Genomic DNA, 21,890 nt, shown 5'->3' on the forward strand with positions numbered 1-21,890 from the left:
GATCATGCTTTGCAGTTTATTCCCTGAGTGACTTATAAAGGCAGAGTCATCAGCAAATCGCAGATTACTAAGGTATCCTTCATCAGCCCTTATCCCCAATTGTTTCCAATCCAGGCATGAGAACACCTCCTGTAAACAGGCGGTGAATACCATTAGCGACATCGTGTCTCCCTGCCTGACATCCTTCCTTATTGAAATTTTATTGCTGGCTTTATGGAGGGCCATGGTAGCTGTGCACATGCTGTAGATATATTCCGGTATTTTTACATGAGGCTCCTATACATCCTAATTTCGTAATGCCTACATAACTGCTGAGGTTCCGACTGAGACAAACGTTTTCTCGTAATTTATGGACGCTATATATAGGGGTTGGTTATATTCTGCGAATTTCTCTATTACCTGATTGATAGCGTGCATATGGTCTAATACCGAGTAGCCTTTGCGAAAGCCTGATCATCTCGTTGCTTGAAGTCTAAGGCTGCGCTGACTCTATTAGCGATTACCTTAGTCAATACTTTGCAGGCAACGGACAATAAGCTAATCAGCCTCTAAGTTTTCAAGTCCTTGACGTCCCTTTTCTAATGGATAAAGATGTTTCAAGTGATAATCAATGAGCTACGTTTACAAAACACTCCGGGGAGAATCGACCGAAATTGTAGGTAAAACGCCAGCTTTCCAATGCTACGCACTTATTAACGCAAATCAGTATTTTCAGTGAAATCTACTACGCTCCTTGTATTTTACGCTATTTCACTGTCAGATTGCCTACTAGTGCGAATATTGGGGCCAAACTTTCAGAACTTAGTAAATTTCCATACAGACGCATGCGTCCTCGAATTATGGCAGTCTTTATCAGGAACATCGGGTGCTGTCACTGGAGGCCATGCTTAATTACAGATTATGTATATTTGTAAACTGCATTGTCACTAGTACTTCTCTACTATTCAGTCTCTTTCTGTGGTCATCCCGTGACGCGATACCAGCACTAAATGACAATTTTAACCCGCATGCCTGTCAGTGTATACGGGGAAGACATGGTTCAATTTTGCGGAGCTACAGTTTAGAATTCATTGCCATTCAAAATGACATGGAGCCGAATTGTAAGTTTTTGGTCATTCGCAGCAAGGAAGCGCCGTGAACCCTGGTCACCTTTTTTTTTTACTCGCTTTGTTTACTTTGTATTAAGTTTTATTCGGTACTTTTCCTTATCAATTTTTTTATTACTGGGCTAGGAATTGTTTATTGACATATGTATGTTTTTTTCGACCAGTTTTTGTCAGTGGCTTTTCCTCTTTACGGCTGCTTGATTAAATATATTTTGAATTGAACCGTTCACTAGCCGCATGGATATTGGCCAAAATATTTTGCATGTCTTGCCTTGAACTTTCAAAAAAAAAGTTGCTTTTCACTTTATTTTAATGGATGGACGTTTTCATTAAATATAATGAGAGATGGACAGCGGAAAATAAATGTGGCAAGCCCAGTTGGAACCCTTTGCACATGAGCGATTCGACTAATGACATTTGGACGATCGTTTTTAAATCAAAAATTCAGAAGAGCTTGCGACATGATTGCAAGGCATACTTAAGCGCTGTAATTTGAAAGCTGTCTCGATAGACGTTGACCATATCGATGTACCTCAGGAAATTCTCGGACCATAGCTGACAAATCTGGTTACGTAAATGAGGTTAGCAGCGACAACGTTATAACGCTTCTAGGGTTTTTCCAGGTTTACATACAATCGGCGATTACAAATTTTACTGATCAGAATTACGTTCAAATATACTGAATATGTATTTGGTTTTCGATAGGTCTTGTAATGTGCAGCGTATTTTTATCGGCAGTCGACCAGCATGTTACAGGTTCATTCCTATTTTTTTTCTTTCACGTGCTGTTGTTTTAATAAGGGAATAACTACTCATTAGAATCCACCTTCCACTCCACTTTGGGGGTATTCCCTAAGCATTTGACCAGCATGCTGTCGTTTTCCGTGTCTGCGCTGCTAACGTGAATTTATACAAACTATCCCAATTCCTTACATTAAGCGGATGATGCCTGTGAACTAGGATAGAAAGAAGCAGCGATGCAGGCTCTCATCCCGCATGTGCATAGGAACAGCCGTTACAACTGGTCTGCATATCTCTGCGTGTCAGCTAATTCCTGCATGCTTGATATTACAGCGGAGAAGACGCGGACAAGGAGCACGAGCCAGCGTCTTGTTTATGCTCAACACACGTGACTTAGGTGTGTCCCGCATGAGAGAAATAGCGTTTACGTTGAAAGTTCGGCCATTTTTTTATAAAAGTTATGTCATTCTCACGCTTCATTCTTGGCTCAGGCAAAACCACGCCCTCGTATCAGCGGCATTAGCTATTCAAGATATATGGACGATGACAACGGCGTACAATCAGATTCCGAAACATGTTGTAGTTTGCAGGCCCTGAAATTCAGTGCATGCTTTAGCACCACGGCATAAAAATCATCATCATCAGCCTAAGTTCACCCATTGCAGGGCTAAGACCTCTCCCATATTCCTTCAATTACCCTGTCCTTTGCCAGCTGCGTGTAACCTATCCCCGCTAACTTCCTAATCTCATCCGCACACTTGACTCTCTGATGCCCCATAAATAAAAAAGGTGTTTAAAGCAACTATACACGAGTGTTCCAAGAGAAGAGTTCGTGGAGAACGATAAGATCAATCTTAATTTTCGTGGGTACAGGCACGTATCGGAAACAAAACAGATGAGAATGAATATACATAAAAGGACACATCGCTATACAGCAAATTTCAAGCGACCGTAGTGGCAGAACTTTCTGAGCTTGCTTGCGGAACAAAACGACGGCTGCAAGGTCTTGCTCGCCCACATCGTTACAGTTACACAGCGACTTCATCGTCGATGGCGTTCACTGGCGATTTCCTCCAAAGCTCTCGTCTATCATCACTGCCACTCTTCCACTGCGGAAGTTAGCAAACGCGAACATAATGTACCTCGCGTCTCACCCGATCACTTTCTTGCATGTACAAAACAATTTCTTTGGCAGAGGATGAGGTAAACATGGGTAACACAAAGAAAACCACTCGTACAGTAGTAGGAAGCATAATCTACCTTGGTCAATCCCAGAAGCCACTCTTTTCTTCCGCAATCTTACTGGTTCGAAGCAGGCGACCCTCCAGAGATCATGAAAATCGCCAGCACTGAGTTCTTCCTTCAACCGCGATGCCAAAGAAAGCGAAGACGGACAGCGTGGTTAGGTTCCAGAGGTGTTATGTGGGGCGTCCCTTCTCGACCTTCCATGGCCTTTTCTTTGAAGAGGCGACGGTGCGCTCTTGTAGCCAATCTTTACAAGACGCTTTTCCCGGTTGTGACTGGCTCTGCCAGCCTGGAAAACTACGTGTCTTGTATATGACGCCATTATATCGCTGCTTGTTCCCCGTTCTTGGCCAAAAGCTCCAATGTTGTCCAGGCGTATATTTACAACTCAACACTGTGCACGCCAGCTACTGAGGATACTTGTGACAGGTGTACTTGTCCCTCGGCTGTTTCTGGCGGCGGTGTCCTAATGGACGCTGCACTTATCAGTTCCGCTCATGGCCCGGGCGCAAAACATGGCACTATTTTTCCAGGTCGCACAGTGACGGTAGTAATAACGGAGCAGTCAAAGCTGGCAGCGGCCAAAACAAAGAAGCTTAGCCTTACGTTATCCTGAGGGCTCGGTACGTACGCCATAAAAAACGTGTCCAAGAATGGATCAACTTGTTGAAACCCGAGCGACACGTACAGAGCTCACTTGTTCAAGAAGTCAAATTATTGAACTCAACCCTTGTACCAAGCCGATACCTATGAAAAACTTAAGTTTGGGAACTGCGGCCGCCGCTGTTGTGGATATCCAGTGATATTGAAAATACCGAAGCAAAAATGGAAATTGCTCATTCAGTTTCGCTTGAGAAATAATGCTGCAGCGACGGCTGGAGTTAACTTGTCAAAAGTACGCTCTTTGGCCTTTCACTAGTGGAGAAATTATCTCAAATCGTGAAAATATTTCTGACACCATCAAAATTATTTTCATTGTGCGTTTTCCCCATCTGATGAAAACCAGCAACGTTACATTTCTTCTTAGCCCATCATAAGTCTTATATCGCCAGAAGCTGTTCTGTCTTTATTGCTAAACATAGAACTCCGCTCCTCACGAAGGTCTAACCCCATGTCAAAATGGTTTTACCTTCCATATGCAGAACTGGTATGTAATATTTCAGTCATTTTTTTGGCTCATATCTGAAGTTTGCCTGCCGATTGGAGCGTAGTTTGCATAGTTGCAGTGCACAGAGAAGGCGATTGTGTATTTATAGAGCGTTAGAACCTAATTTCTCTCAGCTGAACTCATTGCACCATAGCAGGCAACATAATAGCCTATTTGATCACCGATTTACTTTCAGAAAACATCCTACTTTCAGATTCTGAGCTCGCCTTACTAAAGGGATCACCTGAGAAAGGTCATTACGTTGCACAAACATTGGATCTTGGCTGCGCTTTACTTTAGTAATTTTAGTAAGACGTGCTATCGTTCCTACTGCAGGTTAAACTTCAATACTTTGGTGTACATGCATTCATCAACGCCGGATAGGATCTTGAATCTTATAGCACAATAAAGGACATGGGGCAAGCTCGAAGAACCACGATAAGCACAGAGCGAACACAGTTTGTCGATGGCGACACTTCAAGATCGCTTACTATAACATCTGCAGTGCCACAGGGAAATTTTCTGGGTCCTTTTGTGTTTTAAACATATATATCTCATGCGACAAACGTCATCGAATGCGGTCTTTACTTTGGACTGTCTGCAGATAATTGTCCATTGTATGCGTGTAATTTATTACACGTAATAAGTGCATTCTTGTTTAGCATCAGTAACTGAGTAGTGCGAATGGTAGTCGATGCAATTCACCGCGAAAAAAAAAATTACTTCTACGGGTCAGGAAAAAAATACCGGCCAGTGGTGTTGCCCTACTCTATAACTGATACTTCGGTCACTGAAGCGAATATTTACAAATATTTAAGGATTGCCATGTCAAAGCGGGCGGGCACTATTTTTGAATCAGCAACACGGAAACTTGCTTCCCTGAATCTTAAGGCCCGTTTCAGATGCTGCGAACACCGTCGGCCTGTGACAGGAGAGAGCGTCGGTCTAGCCGTAGACGGCTTGCGACTGCTTTCCATCCGGTTGGAACTCTCTGCGAACTGACCACTAGATGAGCGCTGTGACGTCGTGTGACGTGAGGTCACGTGGGGGTTACCGGTGGAAGCAGCGGAGGGGCAGGCTCGAGGAGTGCGCAAGAAACTCCGACCGAATTCGTTGGCGTGTGAAAGCCCTCATGCGAAAATCGCACAGAGACGTCAGCGACTGTGCCGAATTTTTAATTTTAGGTGGATCATGTTATATGATGCGTAACGATTGACCGACCCGCCGTCCAGTATTACGCGAGACTGCGAAATTCTCACGTTGCACCAAATAGGTAAAGTTGCAAAGTTGAAGCTTTTGTGTTCTTCTTACAGTAAATTTTAATGATCAGCGGAAAGCATTATGTGAACGCGTCCCGATGGGGTCAACCTGAAAGCTTGTTCCCGTATTCAGCTCGCCGAAACAGTTTTGAAAATTATTAATTTCGACAAATGAGAAACGAAAGAAGTGCCTTACCTAGTATCAAGTTCAAAAAATGGTTCGGCACTCAAGTTCAGTGATATGCTGCAATTCTTTTTTCGGGCGCAGAAACTTCCTTCGTGCTAAGGGCTGTTAAAATGTTAAAACTAAAATGTTAGCCTACAATGCAATAGTGAGATCGAAGTTAGAATATGCTTCCGAACTCTGGGACCCGCATACCATGAAAGACACCAAAGAACTTGAGCGAGTACAGAGAAAAGCAGTGAGATTTATATACGGGAAATATTCCAGGAAGGATTCGCCGTCCTCAATAATGTTACAAAATAGAATACAGACACTTGAAATACGCAGAAAAATTAATCGTCTTGTACTACTACATAACACTCTTTCTGGAAAAAATAACATGACGCAACCAGCTTCCGTATGTCGGCCTTCTACGAGAACACAACACAGTCATGAGTATTTCCTTGCACCGATCTTCGCGAAAACAAACGCTTACAAGTACAGTTTTTTCCCTCGAACGGTAAACGATTGGAATTCACTTCCCATTAGTGTATTTCAGTCAAACGATTTCATGGCTGCATTGCAAAATCATATTTGTGCAAATTAGCGATGTTGACGTTCTCATTTGTGCTTCTTTTTGTGCATTATGTTCATTTCATGTTGCATTGTATACGCTTTTCTGTGCTTTCTTGTTTGTGATATGCCCCTCCTGCTTGGGCCAAAGTATTGGCCTGCAGTATTACTAAATAAAGCTCCGCCAGATACACTCCTTGGGAGGCAGTGCTCTCATCTTAAAATGTTTATGCAATGCTTGTTTCTGTGCGCTTAGGGAAACATGCTGATTTTATTGGAGCTGTGGAACAGAAAACGATTTTTTTTCTAAATTTAGTTTTTTAGTCTCTTTTCTTTTGCATGGACTAAATTCTACATTAGTGCTGATACTCGTCACGTTGAAACTTCTTGGTGCAACCTGCTTTTCTATGATTATATGTAAATATAAAAAAATGTTACAAATCTCATTAAGGAGAATTGCCTTACCAGTCAGATGAAACAAAAATTTCATTGTTAATTGAGCACCTCAATCCGACTTTGTCGCCTAGTAGCGAGTACCTACGATATTTTCACATATCTCCCTTTTGTAGGTAGTCTCTTCGACCAAATGTTTTCACCCTGCTGGACTTGTGGAAACGTGCGAGTTGCAATAACGAGATGCAGGTAGAACCCTTGCGTGTACCTCACGAGGCGGCATTAGGGAGCAAGTGCATCGGGTCTTGTCGGCTTTAGACGGTAGGGAAGCCAATGCAAGGGGCACAAGAAATTGATTTCACTCGTGCGAATTTTCTGCCTACTAACCTTGCATCAAACAATGCGGCCTCAGATCCAAAGAAGAACTGACTCTAAATGTGGACGACGAAGGCACTGGCGACTCTCGCTCTGCCTACTAAGTACCTTGAGCAAGAAACGGCCTACGCGTGCTTGCGCAGGAGGACGGTGGGGCGCGGTAAAGTTGTCCAACTGGGACATTGTCTTTAAATGACGCACCAAATGATGTGTTGATCAATGACCTCCGCATTTCATCATGAAAGAAATAGTGTGCGGAAGCGGGGCAAAAGCAAACAGAGAGCTGAGCGTATATGAACGAACCAGATGTTCTGGCTACATGGTCGCGGATCTTCATAAAAGAAATACTGCGCGCAAAAATGAGTAAGATGCAGAGCCAGACAAACACAGCACCGATAAAAACAACGATGTTAAGCCTACGCCTAGTGAAACATTTTTACGCACAAGAATATAAGGCTCCTTCAGTTCTTAGAGGCCGTCTTCAACCCTTTTTTTTAAAGCACTTTACATAATCTAAATAAAGGAGACATTCAAGTTGTACCTACCGCTCTTTCCTGGTCATTATCGTGGCCCTACGATTCATTGTAGACCAGCTTCGCTACACAAGACCCCCGGTCGCAGCAACGTTATCAGCAACGACGTAATCACATCGGCCTGCTGCGACATCAGCGTCGGGGGCCTGGTACCTTGTGCCCGGACTGTGGAGGACGGCCACATTGTGTTCTCGGGAAGCTTGGCTGGCAGCCGGGCGGTGCGAGGGTTGAGGGGCCCTATGAAGTCATGCCACCTCTGTGGATAGCGATCGGTATGAATAGGGTGGTGACTGTTAGAAAATGTGGGAATATCGTGGGGCCCTAACTAGACTCGGAGAGAAAGCCGTATCTCGGTCTTGCTCGCATCAACAGAATATGTCCTGCAAGCACGTTCATGCCTTTTCAGCGCTTACTTCTTCCACTGGAAGCCTAGGTGAGGAGGTTTTCATGCCGAATATGAGTATCACGTTTAAACCTGTCATGATGCAGTCATCGCCAGTGAACGTGGCATTATTTTAAAGCTCTTGGACAGAAAAGAAAAATACTGTCCCACACTGCAGTTTATAAAAAGTGAGCGATATGCAGTTGGGACCAAAGAAAATCGCGGCAGCGCTTTGGTCTCTATCGGGGCCGGTGCGTTCGTAAAGCAGGGTAAGGTGCCGTGACTCTTACTCCTTCAGGCGTACGACCAGCCCGAGACCGCGCGTGGTACTCACGGCAATATTGCAAGCAGGTGGTGCCCTCATAAACAGTGCAGCAATGCATTCTGCCTCCCATTTGCGTGGCGAACTCAATTTTGCTGGAGGGACATTTGAATGTAGTCTTTCTGAACGCTTGATGGAGGGTGCACTCCGCAGGGAAATGCAGCTAGGCGTCAGCATGGATGTACTGCCGCTACTGTGAAATACAAAGCGCAATCACGCTAGCGATGACCTGCAGGATGATAATAACCTTACATAATACGTACAATCTTCGCCAAAAGTAACTAGGCAAGACGGTTTGTTTGTTAGTCGTATGGTGAAGCACTTACGACACCCCTTGCATTCTAAATTGTGTACACTCTAAGCACGGATACACCTATGTGGGTGTAAGAAAAGGAGCAAGTTGTCCTCTAGCACACTCCTTTTTAAGGACAGGGTATGCTACTCAAGTTGCGGAGCAGATTTCGATCACTAAATATACGGAATGATTTCTCTTGGCGATGGAGGTACGCCAGGGACAGGGCAGCATACCCTGTCCCTAAAAGGGAGGACAGCTTATTCCCTTTTTGCTCCTTTCGTGTTTAGAGTGTAAGGTAAGCAGAATCGTTGTCCTCACCTTTCGAGGCCATTCGGTCTTCTGGGGTGCCACGAGGACTCCACCATACGGCTGAGAAGCAAACCCCGTTCTCTGGTTACTTTTCGCAAAGACGGTGTGTCTAATTATGCGTGTATTAAAACACTTTCCGCACAAATGAAAGAACATAGCGCTGTTGTGTTCCAAAATGCGTTAGTGACTTGGATTCCTCTGTCATAACATTCTGCCGCTGCGGCGGTGCAGAAGCTATTTCTGTGTTACACCGCGCAGAGAGACCGCCACGTGTTTGGTTCGTGTTAAGAGCGGCCTGTTTTGGACCAAGGCGAATTCAAATGATTTTATGCCTAATTCATCATAATCAACAACCCAACTACATTTACTGTATGACTAAGGCCTCTCCCACGTACCTCCAGATAACACTGTCCTGCGTCAGGTGTGGCCACCCTGTCCGCGCAATCTTTCTTATCTTGTCCGCCCACATTCCTTTCTGTATCCACTTGCTGCTTCCGCTTTCCCATGGAATATCCCAACCCGAAGCGACGATCAGTTTTGTGCCTTGCCCGATCTCGTTTTCCCTTAATTAGATGGCTAATAATATGCGCCGAAACTTTCCCTGCACTGTTTACAGGCTCCAAAACCGCAATCTGGGTGCATGGTTATTCAAATCTTAAGTTATGAAGTTATCGTTCGCAGCTGTTTACACTAATTCGTTCATCAAATATGTGATTAACGACGTTTTTGTTTTCGTGTTATTCTTGCTGCAACTAAACAAGTATTCCCATTTACATGTTTAAAGTTCGTTTTCAATTCCGTAAGAACGTTTATGACTCCTTAGGCGCGAAACGGGCCGTGTGTAAAAAGGAGAGTTAAACTTTCGTAATGCCTATAATCATGCTTTATCTGTATAGAAAAATACGTACAAGAAAACGGGAAACGGTGGTTTATGCAAAGCGAAAGCGTTATCGTATCCTGTGTAGTTCATGAGTCGCAGTGGTTGTCGAATTGCAGAAAATTAGCGATAAAAGATTCGGCCATCTATGAAATATTAGCCGCAGCGCATTCTCATTTCGCTTGCACTGGTACATAAATGGACACCTCTATAAAGGCAAGCAACCCGGGTGCACTGAAATCTAAGCTATTATCTCGCTAACTTTACAAAGTCACTTCAAGGCTACGCCCTCATTCCTTTCCTCTCCCAATCAATCATTTGAATGCATGGCCTTCAACGCAGTGATGTACTGCAGTCAAATGTTGTCGACATATAAGGGCACTTCTTTGAACAGCACAGCATGTCGCGTTTGAGGAGTCAGTATCGCGAACACGACGTCCAGAACCACGCTCGAAAGCGGGATGATCAGTGTGTCATGATTGTGCATCGTATTTTCTCGTCTTCCTGCGGAGCACATTAAGTTCTCCCCAGACCCGTTATACTTCACATCGTCGGAGTATTTTTCTACAGCGCGCACATAGCTTCGCCGACAAGCACATGATGAGCTCAACGAAGGCCGCTGGAAATTTGCTTGAAAATAGAGAACTTGGAGGCACGCGGAAGTGGCGGTTCTCCGAATCATGTTATCCTCAAGCACACATGAGCGATGTTGTCCGCCGAATGCCAACCTGAGTACGACCCAACATTTTATGATCTATTTTTACAATCTTGAGGCAGTCAGCCATATAACCAAAGGAGCCAATAAAGGGCTCTTCAGAAGTGGCGACCTTCCAGTGCGTCTATACCATTACACTGCGCGTCTTCATAGCTGAACGTTAATGAAAAGTTGCAATTCTTGATGGCGATAAGATATCGCGCAGTAGAATGTGCGCAGTAGTCATACGTTTATAAGAAACCTTCGGATCTATATCAGTGGGCATCCTGAGCAGTTCGATGTCAAGCAATTTGAAGAAGGCAATGACTCCAGGAGAGCAGTGATCACAGGAGCTGTCACGTCGCACATGGACGGCGAAGCAGGCGAGATGTTTGTACGGATATTGCCATTGGCTTGAGGCGCTTTCACTGCATAGTGACGAACGTGTGCTTAAATCGTAGCCAACGGCAGCAAAGAAACGCTTGAAGGTACGCTTGCCTGCCATCATGAGCACTCTTGCACATGACGAGCACTTATTGTACTTAGGTTGGCTGCTCCAGAAGAACGAGTGAGAACAAGTACCAAGTGGAGGTAACCACTCGCTACTCATCTGTCGTCTGTTGACGTCCCAGCAACTTTAGGTACTTGCAGCTGCTCTTGCACACCATTGGCAAAGTCGATGCGGGTTTCTCAACAGTGAACAGTGGATAGAAAGCCCCTGAAAACTCGATCTAAACGCAGCCAAGAGGTAAAGAGCATGTAGGTGTAGACCTAACAGAGACCTGGGCTACGTCTTGATGAAGCTCGATGTCGCCTGGTCAGCCGGGAGACCGTCGCGGTAGATGCACGCAACCGAAACACTCCTGCCACGGGGCTCCATGGCGGTTGCCGCTCCCGAAAAGTGGGGCAGGCGACCATTGGCGAGGCTCTTCCGGCGCCCGCCGATGCGCTTCGTGAACGCCGCAATGTCTGCAGACTTGGAGAAGGCAAAACAGATGGCGAAGCAGGGCGTCAGCAAGGCCACGACACCGAAGACGGTCAGGCAGAGGCCCTTGATCGTGTCCACGTAGAAGACGAGCAGGATTCCGCCGGAGACACTGGCGGCGCCCACGACCAGGAAGCAGCAGATGGTTCCCCGGCCGTCCCCGGCTACGGAAGCGACGGTTACGCCGCCGGCCGGCATGGCGTCCGGGCGCTGCGTCCTGCGCGCACAAGAGAGCGCGTTATACTTCCTCCAGAAAGGTCACTTGGCAATGCACTGGCTCGCGCTAGGGTGCGGGTATCGCCTGCCAACGGTCATAGCGGAAAGAAGCGGTAACACGAGCACTAACTTCAAACAAAGCTCTATTCGTCGTACGAAGGACTGAAGGAGGGAGGAGGCGACCCGGCTTAATCGCTAGCTTTGATGCAAAACCTGATCCTGGTCGGTCAAACCTCCATAGCGCACATCAAAACCAGGTTATAAAAATTAACATGGTAAACATAACACCCCTCGTAGGCAACAATTTCGCACTGCACCCGGACATTGCAACAAAGCCGTAGGAATTGCGCTACGTTGCAGTGTCACACAAGGACATCACGGAGGAAGAGCAAGCGCAGCAAAAGCACCTTTCGCTGAGAAGCAAGTAACATGTAAACAAGCTACAGCCACAGGCGGTGGGGATTGGATCGCGTAAAAATATGCCAGTGGGAGCAAGCCGAAACTAATACTGGATCCCATATTACATTTGCATACTTTGATGCTGATCTGAACATGCTCTTGCACGCCTGAAGTTGGCCATCTGGTGCAGCCTGTCTCGGCTTTCATTTCATTGCGCTGATCCACACATACCATCAACGAGTTCAGGCAAAATGTGTAGTTTTCACGCCTAACCCATTTCATTCTACTACACTTTTGGATTCCATTGTCGTTAGCGCTATGGGAAAATTCTGAAGGCGATCTCATATTTCTAAGGCTCATTTCGACGGATTAGCATGTCTAATTTCGGGCAACAGTTATACAAAGTTGAGACCGATTTTACACTGATCGCTAAGATTTGTTACATGACAATGCAAAAGATAATCATCCGCAAACAATAGAACTCCATGAGGCTCTATACCTTATGTAATAATGTAAACATAAACCAGAAACACTGCAAGACGAAAATCAGATTATTCAAGAACATTATACGATGCATTCTACGTATATGAAGCCTCACCAGCAGCTTCAACAAAAAGCTACACAGTTTTCTTCCACACTTCCTGATCCTAATCCGGGAAGCGGGGAGTGGGAGAGGGATTCGTCGTGATCCGGGGACCAATTTTTCTTCAACAGCATAGTTTCTGAGAAAGATGTATAGTTTTCTTTTGAGCCCTATGACAGAGTTGATTTGGATGTCATTGAGTAATTGCTCCCTGAATGAAATATTATTCACTTTGGGCTTGGGGGTCTCCGCTCAGCACATTGGGTTTGAGGGTCTCCGCTCAGCACACTGGACTAATCTCCGTACATTTTTTCAAGGAGTTCTTCGTGACTTACTTTACCAAATGCTTTCGACAAATCTAATGCCATCACATCTATTTGTTTTATTTGTTTATTTTTATTACAGATACCTCAAGGGCCCTCGGGGGAGGGCTTTACATGAGGGGGTGATGACTGCAGCGAAAATATGAAGGGTTTCAAAAAGCTGCATGATCTTCGACAAATGACACAAAAATCGTGTTACTTTTGATAAAAAATGCAATTATTTGCGATAAATTTCACTGGGTATTCGGCTATTATATGTTCTGGTACTTTGCGCACTACAGTATAATAGATTTAAGGCAGCATTTTTTTTGTAACCATCTTATCTGATTTATAGGTAGGCGTAACACTAGTCAGCTGCCAACACACACTGAACAGAGCATCCAAGCGTCCAAGCAAAATAACTGTTCTGAGACCAGATAGCAATAACGCCTCAAAAACTCATTTGGTTTGAGTTCGGGACTCGAAGACTTCTTTGGGATTATATCTTCAAGAACAAAGACAACCTCCTTTGTTTTGGGATAAGAATCATTTTGTCGTTATTGCCATTATTGGAAGCGTTCTATAGCCGGCGATATATTTAGCTAGCGTGCGTGACGTCCGCTTTTTTACTGCTCCTGCACCTTATGATGGGCCAAACTTTCGAAAACATCAAATCTAAGCACAGACTCACCAAGCCCGTGCTTAATATTTAGCTTTCCGCAAGTTTGCTTCGTCGTAAAGCGGAGGAGCGCAGAAAAGGGGGCCGTCACGCACGCTAACTAAAGATTTGGCCGGCTGTACATTGTTCAGTTGAACTATTATTGTACTTAGAATAAAAATGTAACTGAAAAGGTTTTAAACGCATGAGCGATTGGCGCTTGAGCACTGCATGTATATTTACTTTTACAATAACACTATTTTAATTCAGATTTAGGGTTGTATAGATATCTCCAGAACTTGCAAAAAATTTTGCAGGTATGCTTGTAATGCCATTGAAAAGTACAAGTCTAATGTTTTCGATTCCCATAAACCTGCTGCTTCTTACTTGTTAATGATAGCAATATGCATTGTTTCTAGGAAATTCTTGCCGTGCGCTCCGCAATTTTTGCTTTGTACGAATGGCATTATGTGCTATCCGTGGATTGGGCTTTTCTACTGGCCTAAATTTAGGTACAAATAAAGTATACAGTCGCCAACCAGATATTTAAAGTCTCTATATTAACATTGTATTGATAAATTTCTCTGTTAAAAAGAAAATCCAGTATTACGCCACTTACCGCTGTTTGCGGGTAGAATGGTTAACTACATGGACAAGGCAATGTTTTGCCGATATTTTTAACATATAATCAGCGTGCAATTTTCCTACTGGCCCTAGAATTCGTGATTCACAATCCACACGTACCTCAATGCTTAAAATCCCGCTACAGATTATGCGCATTTTGTGTGGTATTCTATAAAGTAACTTCCGCCATACACTTCCCTGGTCATCGACATGAGGAAGATCGTCGTGTTGCAACGTTTTTCCAGGTGGCGGTCCCACTCTGACGGTGAGCGGGAACCATTTTTGGTGATATTTGTACGTCGACTGTACCTCGCTCGTTCGCTTCATAAATATGGTTCAGATATCTCCGAAAAGCTACTCTTCTCTGCTTTCAAAAGATGCATTTTGTTTAACGATAGCTGCAAATTTGTTTCAACTGTAAAAGAAAACGCAAAGATGAAAACTGGCAGTTGAGCTCAACTTGTCTCAGGAAATGCAAAATTGTGAAAAACCTCTTGTACCTAGAGAAATATCTTTCGAGATACTGTGAGATCGCATGCTAATGAACATATTTAAGCATTTAGAAGTACGTGTATAGATTAGTTTATTAGCCACGCATGTTTGAAAAGCATAGAAAACAGAACAATGTAATCTGCAATAACTTTTGGGATATGCATTGCACTGCGGCGCCTTTTTGTACAGTTTGAGATCGTCTAATCGCCCTTCCATTCTGAAAATTTCATCCGTCTGCCTTGTTTAGTTTAAAAGTTATTCCTGATCAAAGCGTTTTTTCGAAATAGTTAAAAACGGAATGCAATACTGTTCAGGTAACCAGCGCGTGGCAGTTTTGAGATTTTGCGTGAAGAAACTTAATACTTCGTTCTACGCGGCTAAGCATTGCCTTTACTCTACGGCTTTTGGGGAATGCGCAATGTCTAGTTGATTTTAGCTACCTTTTTTGTTCTCGTCATGAAGGACACAAGCTCTTGAAACGTTCCGCGGCTTCTTTTTTTCTGGCAAATATACTCTTAAAATGTCGGCCTCTCATTCTTTTAATCAACTTGTAACAATTGCCACGAACAAAGTCCACAGAATACAAACAATAATAGCAATAACGCAGCGACATGCGATAAATGTACATAAATGTAGTAAGTAGCGCCATCTGCACACATGCACGTGTACTAAATAATCACAGTTCAAAAAAATAACGAGTGTGGTGCTGCTAAACATTTACAATCAGGAGGTGTTCACGAGAGGGAACGATACCTCTACGATGTTTGCACGTTTCCCTCGATTTTGCCCTATGTAGTGTGTGTCGAACTTCCAAGCAGATTTCCGCCATATTGCTTTGCTGGATTGTTTTGTAGCGTAAAGCTAGTAAAGCCACACTACGCGGGTCACAGCCTAGTTTTGCGCCAGTGTGGGCCGCCTGTTATGCGCTTGTGCGAGAACCGCGTGACGTCACGAGAGGCGCAGGTCCGCAGGTGCGTCGCCTCCTCGCCACAGCCGGTGCGAGCTCCTCGCTGCCGGCGCCGCCGGCGTGCGCTCCTCTCCGACGCGTGACCTCGTGTTTACGACAGTTGCGCCGCGCGCTACTGCGCATGCGCGATGAGGGTGCGCGGAGAAATGACGGTCGCGCTCAACATGTAAGCTCTGGTAAGCTAAGGAGAGTCGAGCCGCTGCCAAACGGCGCAGAAGACTGGAAAATGTAAATTCTTCCGATCCCGAGGTTGTCGCCTGGCAGTTCGCCGTCGAGCAGCCAAGGCGAAACGTGCGGCCGAAACACCGGAGCACTTTACGCTACGTATATCCAGGCATAGCAGAGCTAAGCCACTGCCAATTTTTTTCACCTGACGCTACGAAACGCATTCTGGGCGTCGTATTATTTTTCGAGGACAGGCATTGCTAAAGCGACAGGAAAAGGAAGAGACAGGCTTTCGCTTCGTGCTGCCGGTTGCTCGTTGTTCCGGCTAGCGCTGTGGAGGGGAAGTTGGAGAGCGCTCGATTCCCCTGCACTCAATGCACCAGTTCGGCAAAGTTCTGCGGCAGCGGCGGTGCGGCGGGTGTGTTCCGGCACTTTGAGCGCAGTTTGGCACTGTCTGCTTCCAAAACGGATGGTCGAGTGCAGGCCTGGTCGTCGCTAGCCTTTGCGATGCCAATGAATTGCAGCCAGCTGTTTACAGCCTACATCAGCGGCAGCCAACCTCTCGTATCTCATGAAGAAATGTGCAAACAGCTTATCACAATAACATGTTGCCATGAACCAGCCTCGATCCGTTTCTTTGGAGAACTCGAGCAGCGTTCTAGCTTGTCGACGAGTGAAAGTTACTTGAGTCTCCGCCGTTTATCACAACCCGCAAACCATCATCTGCTTCCATGGCGGCTGCAGCTGCACTATTTCAGCACTAACCATGGAGCAGGTGCAGCTTTCCTGAACTAGACTCGCACTTCTTTCAAACGAATGCCGTGGTTCAGAGGGCGCCATGTTCCACCGCTGAAATGAATCCATGTGGTATATAAGTCGGGTACAACTCAAGAACGAAGCAGCACATGCCCATCAAAGGAGACCGCCCAGCCAAGCGCGTCGACCGAACGGTTTTCTGTTCGGTCTCCACAGGTGCGCCGCGGCAGCAGTGGAGACTGAAGCTGCCACGACCGTCTGTTGCCGAATATGACCTCACCTGTAACATTCAGCGCTTTTGCGAAAAAGACGCTCTCGCGCGGATCTGTGCAAGAGGTGAGCAGCCCAGCCCTCTCCCCCCCCTCCCCCTTTAGTGGCCAGTGCAGCTAGAGACAATAAATGGGGGGCACCACACCTACCAGTACATTCGCCTTTCTCCCTGTCTTTTCCCCTGCTCCAGCTCAGATGCTCCTAGAGACGATGGCGGATGCCGGGGCAGCAAAATCTTTTCCTTTCTTTTTGCGTTATTATTCTTTTAGCCTTATCCCGAACAAAGGACATCCACTCTCGGCTACACGGGGACAAAACGCCGTCTCCTTCCTTCTCTTTCGCTGGCTTGGCTGCATGCACAGCCACAAAAATCGACGTGACTGGCTGGAGGGCTCCCTCTGAGTTGCATGTGCCGCTTCGTTCTTTAGTTGTAACCGACTATAGTGCTGTGAGGTCCCCTCTTCCGGAACTGGCACAAAGGACCGCCCCCTCCCCTTGCTGCGCGCCCCTCCTGCAGGCGGGGTAGACTAGCGCCGCAGGAAAAGGAATTCTCGGAAAATGATTACAAGCACGTTATAAGCGGTGTTTACATGACGGGTTGAGTGGAGGATTTGAGCTGAAAACCGGTTACTGGGTTCACGTAAAGGAGTCGGATCCGGGAGTCGAGGGAGCGAGTCCAGTCAACTCCGCTGCAGGGGGTGGGTTGACTCACTCGACCCCAACAGCAGATAGCACGTAAACCGGTCTGAGTCGGGTTAGTGGAAGGAGAGGTGATAAATGCGAACCTGTTATTCGCTTGCGCCGTAGCGCCTGCGAGGCAGCCGTGCATGCCGCAATCTTCCCGGCTGCCACTGCCCTTTCCCGCTGCGCCGTTCGACGCTTGGTGCCGCTGCTGTTGAACCGGTCGCGACTCGCTAAAATCGAGTTCATGTAAACATGCAGCCAAGTTGGGCTGACCTTGCTCAACTCGATCTCCTGGCTCGACCCGCCGAAGTCGGGTTCATGTAAACGAGGCTACAGTTTCCTGACAATAGACGGTGTGAAAATAGCAGCTGTTCCTACAGTTTCCAGGTACGCGCGCGTGGACACGCACGCGTACATACACACATACGCGGGCGCACTTTTTCAATCTTTGATCCAACCACATCGACGCAAATCGACGCAAGGCAAGAAAGATATACATTTCAGCACGCAAAATTCTGGAGGGAATAAGCAACCTAATGATGCAAACTGATACAAGAAAGACGTACGTCTAAAATGAATAAGAGCACGCAGTTGAGGGTCCAAACGAGAGAGGGGAGGGGGTCGCCCTAAGTGCCTACAGAACTATCGCTTTGTAGCCGACCCCTTTTTTTTGGCAGCATTCCTGCATACCTCGCCCCCCCCCCCCCGTTCTTCTTCGTACAATGTCTATAAAAAAGTCTCGAGTCCGCCTCGTGAATGGTATGCATCTGTATACTGCATTTTTGTGAGCCTTGGCAAAATTCCGTCGAAGTTGATCGGAATTGGTTGCAAGGTGCCGCCGCATGTACGACGAATATTTGCTTCTGAGGTAAACACATTCCGACACCCTGCGGTGCTAACCCTCTCAATAGCAATTTCTCGTCTCTTGCGCAATGTCGATTCATCTCAAGGGTAAACAGAAATTGACAATTGCCCACTTCTCTCTGCCTTTTTCTTTACCAACCATAGTTTATAAGGTTGGACAGGCATACGCTGAGCGTTGACTAAATTGTATAGCTGTCTTTGTTATAGTTTTCTTATCATAGATGCAATATCATTTGATAAAAAATATATTTTTTTTCAGCGCTATAGTTAGCAGGTTACACTGTAGACCAGGAGTGTTCCGACTACTACTAATATTACTATGCATCAACAGTGACGAAGTGATTGAACGCGCAAAAGACGAGGGCAGAAGGAAGGACACAAGAAAGGCACCGATTTCAACTATAAGGTTCATTGAAAAAAAAAACGCTAGAAATATATACATGGGACATAAACATAATTAATTTTCTTTATTTCACACCTTCCTTATTTTTGGCGTCCGCTTCCTCTTTTCGCTTACTTACTAATTTGCTCTGTGCAATTATGTCGACAATTATCACTAACTCTCCGAAGTTTCCACTGTGTCGACGTTGTGCCTTTTGCGATGCGGGCTGGGCAGCATTATTTTTCTCTTTTTCTTTGCTCCCACTAATATGTGTCACGACATTGAAAACAGGAAAGTCTGTAGTCGGGTAAAACTCAGGAACGAAACGGCACATTCCCTCAAAGGAGGCCCTCCAGATAGTAGACAGTTTTAGTTTCACGTACGTAGAGGCTTCACGTACGTAGAGCGCTTACGGGTCACCAGTGCGCATGCGCAGAACGTGAAGCGTTTGCGTGGGTCTCACGGACGCACGTGAGATTCGGATCTTTGCGTTGCGGTCTTTGCGTTGCTTGCGTACGTAGCGTTGCCAAACATGGCGGCGCCCTGCCTGCCCGCTTCACAGCGATAACAGCTTCGCCGCTAACCTCTCGATGGGATATCGTGTTCAAAACTGTTGTATTCGCCTTCAATTTGGCCATTCTAACACTCGCATAAAGTTTCAAGCGACAAATAACTTTTGTTTTTCAGATAGAAAGGCGAATTTTAAGCTGTTAAGCCTGACGAAGTAGCGTTGGTCGTCGTCATAGCAATGGTCTCGCGAGATCACGCGAAGCTCAGAACCCTGCGGGATCTCGCGAGATCTGGAACTGAGAGAGCCCCAAACAAGCCAAACATAGCCAAGCCTAGCTGCATGGTCAAACCGCGGCGCCAAAACACAAATCGGCAGCCAAAACGTGGGCAGAGATGAGTGGGGCAGCTCCGCGCCTTCGTTTTTCTAAAAGCGATGACTTGGATCTGTTGCGCGATGTGAGAGAGTGCAACCCCTTCGAGGACGGCATGCGATATGCAGGGCGATGGAATGAGATCGCTCTGCGCCTGTCACAGGCGAGAAATAAAGTTTTCACCGCCCGCACTGTGCGGGACCGCACGGACCTGCTGCTTGCGCAGTATGGAGAAATGGACCGACGAAGCCTCCGCAGGTAAGTTACTTTGTCATTTCGCTTTAGTGCACAGGGCTATATAACGACAGGAAATGCCAGTACAAACGTTTCTTTTCATTCACATCTTAGGTCCGGAACCGAGGAGGAATACTCTGAACAGGACCAGCTCCTCGAGGAAATCCTCACAATCGCCAGAGAGAACGGCTACAAGATCAGAGTGCATAAAAAAGCGATAGTAAGCTCTGGGGGCCGAAGCGCATCCACGGGCACGAAACGTTCAGCGGCATCTGCGAGGAATTCAGCAGCGGAGGCGCACACAGCAGGAAGCGTCCTCAGCACTGCCGGCTTGCGCGCCGAATGTAAGTCTGTCATTTTTCCCTCGACGTTTTTGCGTTAAACGCGCCTGCTTTTATTGGTACCACTGCAGCTGCTGGCGGAACCACGGCGTCCCAGGTGTTTGCCGAAATCATAAGTGGAAATAACGATCAGGACTCCGTCCCGGAGGCACCTCAGCAGTCACTGCTCGGAGCGGACTACGTTCTAGCTGAGCTCGACGTGGACGACGGTTTGCCCGCGTCCAGCCCAACGCCTTCGCCGGGAAGCATTGCTCGTCAGGCAGTGGAGGACGATTTGAACACGTCGCGGTCAGCTAGGAGCGAGCCCATACGCAAAACCAGTAAGTCTCTTTCCCGGGTAGCCGGCAATTTTCTCAAAGGCAAACATGAGGGCAACTTGTGAATTGGTCTAGTTTAACATAACAGCGCATTATGAAGTAATAGTCATTAAGCACCTCAAATGCTATGTATTTTTGGTAATCGAAGATGGCATGTGTAGTCAACCATGACTTTCAACCTTGTGCACAGCTATCCACCACCAACGTAACTTAGGGCATCTAACTTATGTTTGTGTTCAGAGACCACATTTTCAATAAATTATGCTTAAGTATAGAATGTGCCTAATTTCATTCTACATTGCTCTTACCTTACTGAAAGCAGAAATGTATGTAACAAGCAGTTTATTATGCTTGTGCAGCATTAATGTTTGTGTCAACCAATGCACACACATTTAATGCTATGTGCTCTCATTTGTTTTTCACTGCATGTATGGGAAACTAAGCAACAGTACTTGTGTTTAACTAAGAAATGAATACAGCTGGCAGAAATTCACCTTAAGGAAATCCAATCTGTGCAGTGAATTTTGTGCCTCATAACTAAGCCTGTGGCTTTTTCTAACACTGCTGCACCTTACAGGGAAAAGGACTGAAGCTGCACAGCAAGAGCAGACAGATTATGAATTCATAGAAAAAAGAATGCGACATGATGAATTCATTAAAGAAAGGCACTTCCTGATAGAATCTAGGCGTATTGCACTAGAAGAAGACCGTCTCGCCTGGGAGAAGGAGAAAACCCTAAAAGAACTGGAACTCAAGGAAAACGAAATGAAGCTGAACGCCCAAGACAAGGCAGAAGAAAGGCGGCTACGTGCAGAAGAGCGTGCCGAGGAAAGGCGTGAGAGGGCAGAAGAGCGTCGCATGGCTGCAGCCCAACAGGCAACTTTTTTCGGCCTGATGGAAAATCTGCTGAACAAGATGGGCACACTGAAAATATGATGAAAAAGGATAGATAAAAAGGCTGAGGGTCATGTTTTTAACACGAATTAATGCTGTCTTCAAAGACTGATGCAGGTTAAGGTCCAAGCACAGCCTTTAGAGAGACTGTAACACTTCCAAGCCCTTCAAATTAGTTACAGGAACATGACTATTTGCATTACTGTAGTCTAAAGTATACACAGTGCAACTGTAAGTTTGGTTATTAATGTTAAGTAGTGGAGCAAAAGTATAATGTAGTAAGTTTTGCGTATTTCAATATTACAACACACTTTATAATCGGTAATTATATCACTTGTTGTACTAAGCTGGTTATTGCAAGCAAAATTACATTTTTCAGTGCTCTCTGATGAACAGAGTAATGGGAAATGAGAGTACAATAGCACCTACCATGGAAAATTAATGAACTGCAGAAAATCAACA

At 45.8% G+C, this 21,890-nt stretch overlaps 1 protein-coding gene across 1 annotated transcript; it reads left to right on the forward strand.

Annotated features, from left to right (window-relative positions):
* The first annotated feature begins 19,135 nt into the window (after positions 1-19,135).
* Positions 19,136-21,470, forward strand: LOC149355563 (uncharacterized). The gene is made up of 4 exons (XM_089576136.1): positions 19,136-19,900; positions 19,991-20,220; positions 20,289-20,537; positions 21,112-21,470. Exons 1-4 carry the CDS (start codon positions 19,665-19,667, stop codon positions 21,468-21,470), a joined length of 1,074 nt encoding a protein of 357 aa, XP_089432262.1. The 5' UTR covers positions 19,136-19,664.
* Positions 21,471-21,890: the final 420 nt, after the last annotated feature.

Source organism: Amblyomma mixtum, chromosome 3 (genome assembly GCF_055824585.1).
Source record: "Amblyomma mixtum isolate Tamu chromosome 3, ASM5582458v1, whole genome shotgun sequence".
NCBI classification, from domain to species: Eukaryota; Metazoa; Arthropoda; class Arachnida; order Ixodida; family Ixodidae; genus Amblyomma; species Amblyomma mixtum.

Excerpts from the sequence above, each read along its gene's own strand:
- LOC149355563 (XM_089576136.1), top strand. The coding sequence starts at position 19,665 with ATGAGTGGGGCAGCTCCGCGCCTTCGTTTTTCTAAAAGCGATGACTTG. Across the intron at positions 19,901-19,990 it reads GACCGACGAAGCCTCCGCAG|GTCCGGAACCGAGGAGGAAT; the intron begins GTAAGTTACTTT and ends TTCACATCTTAG. Across the intron at positions 20,538-21,111 it reads CGAGCCCATACGCAAAACCA|GGAAAAGGACTGAAGCTGCA; the intron begins GTAAGTCTCTTT and ends TGCACCTTACAG.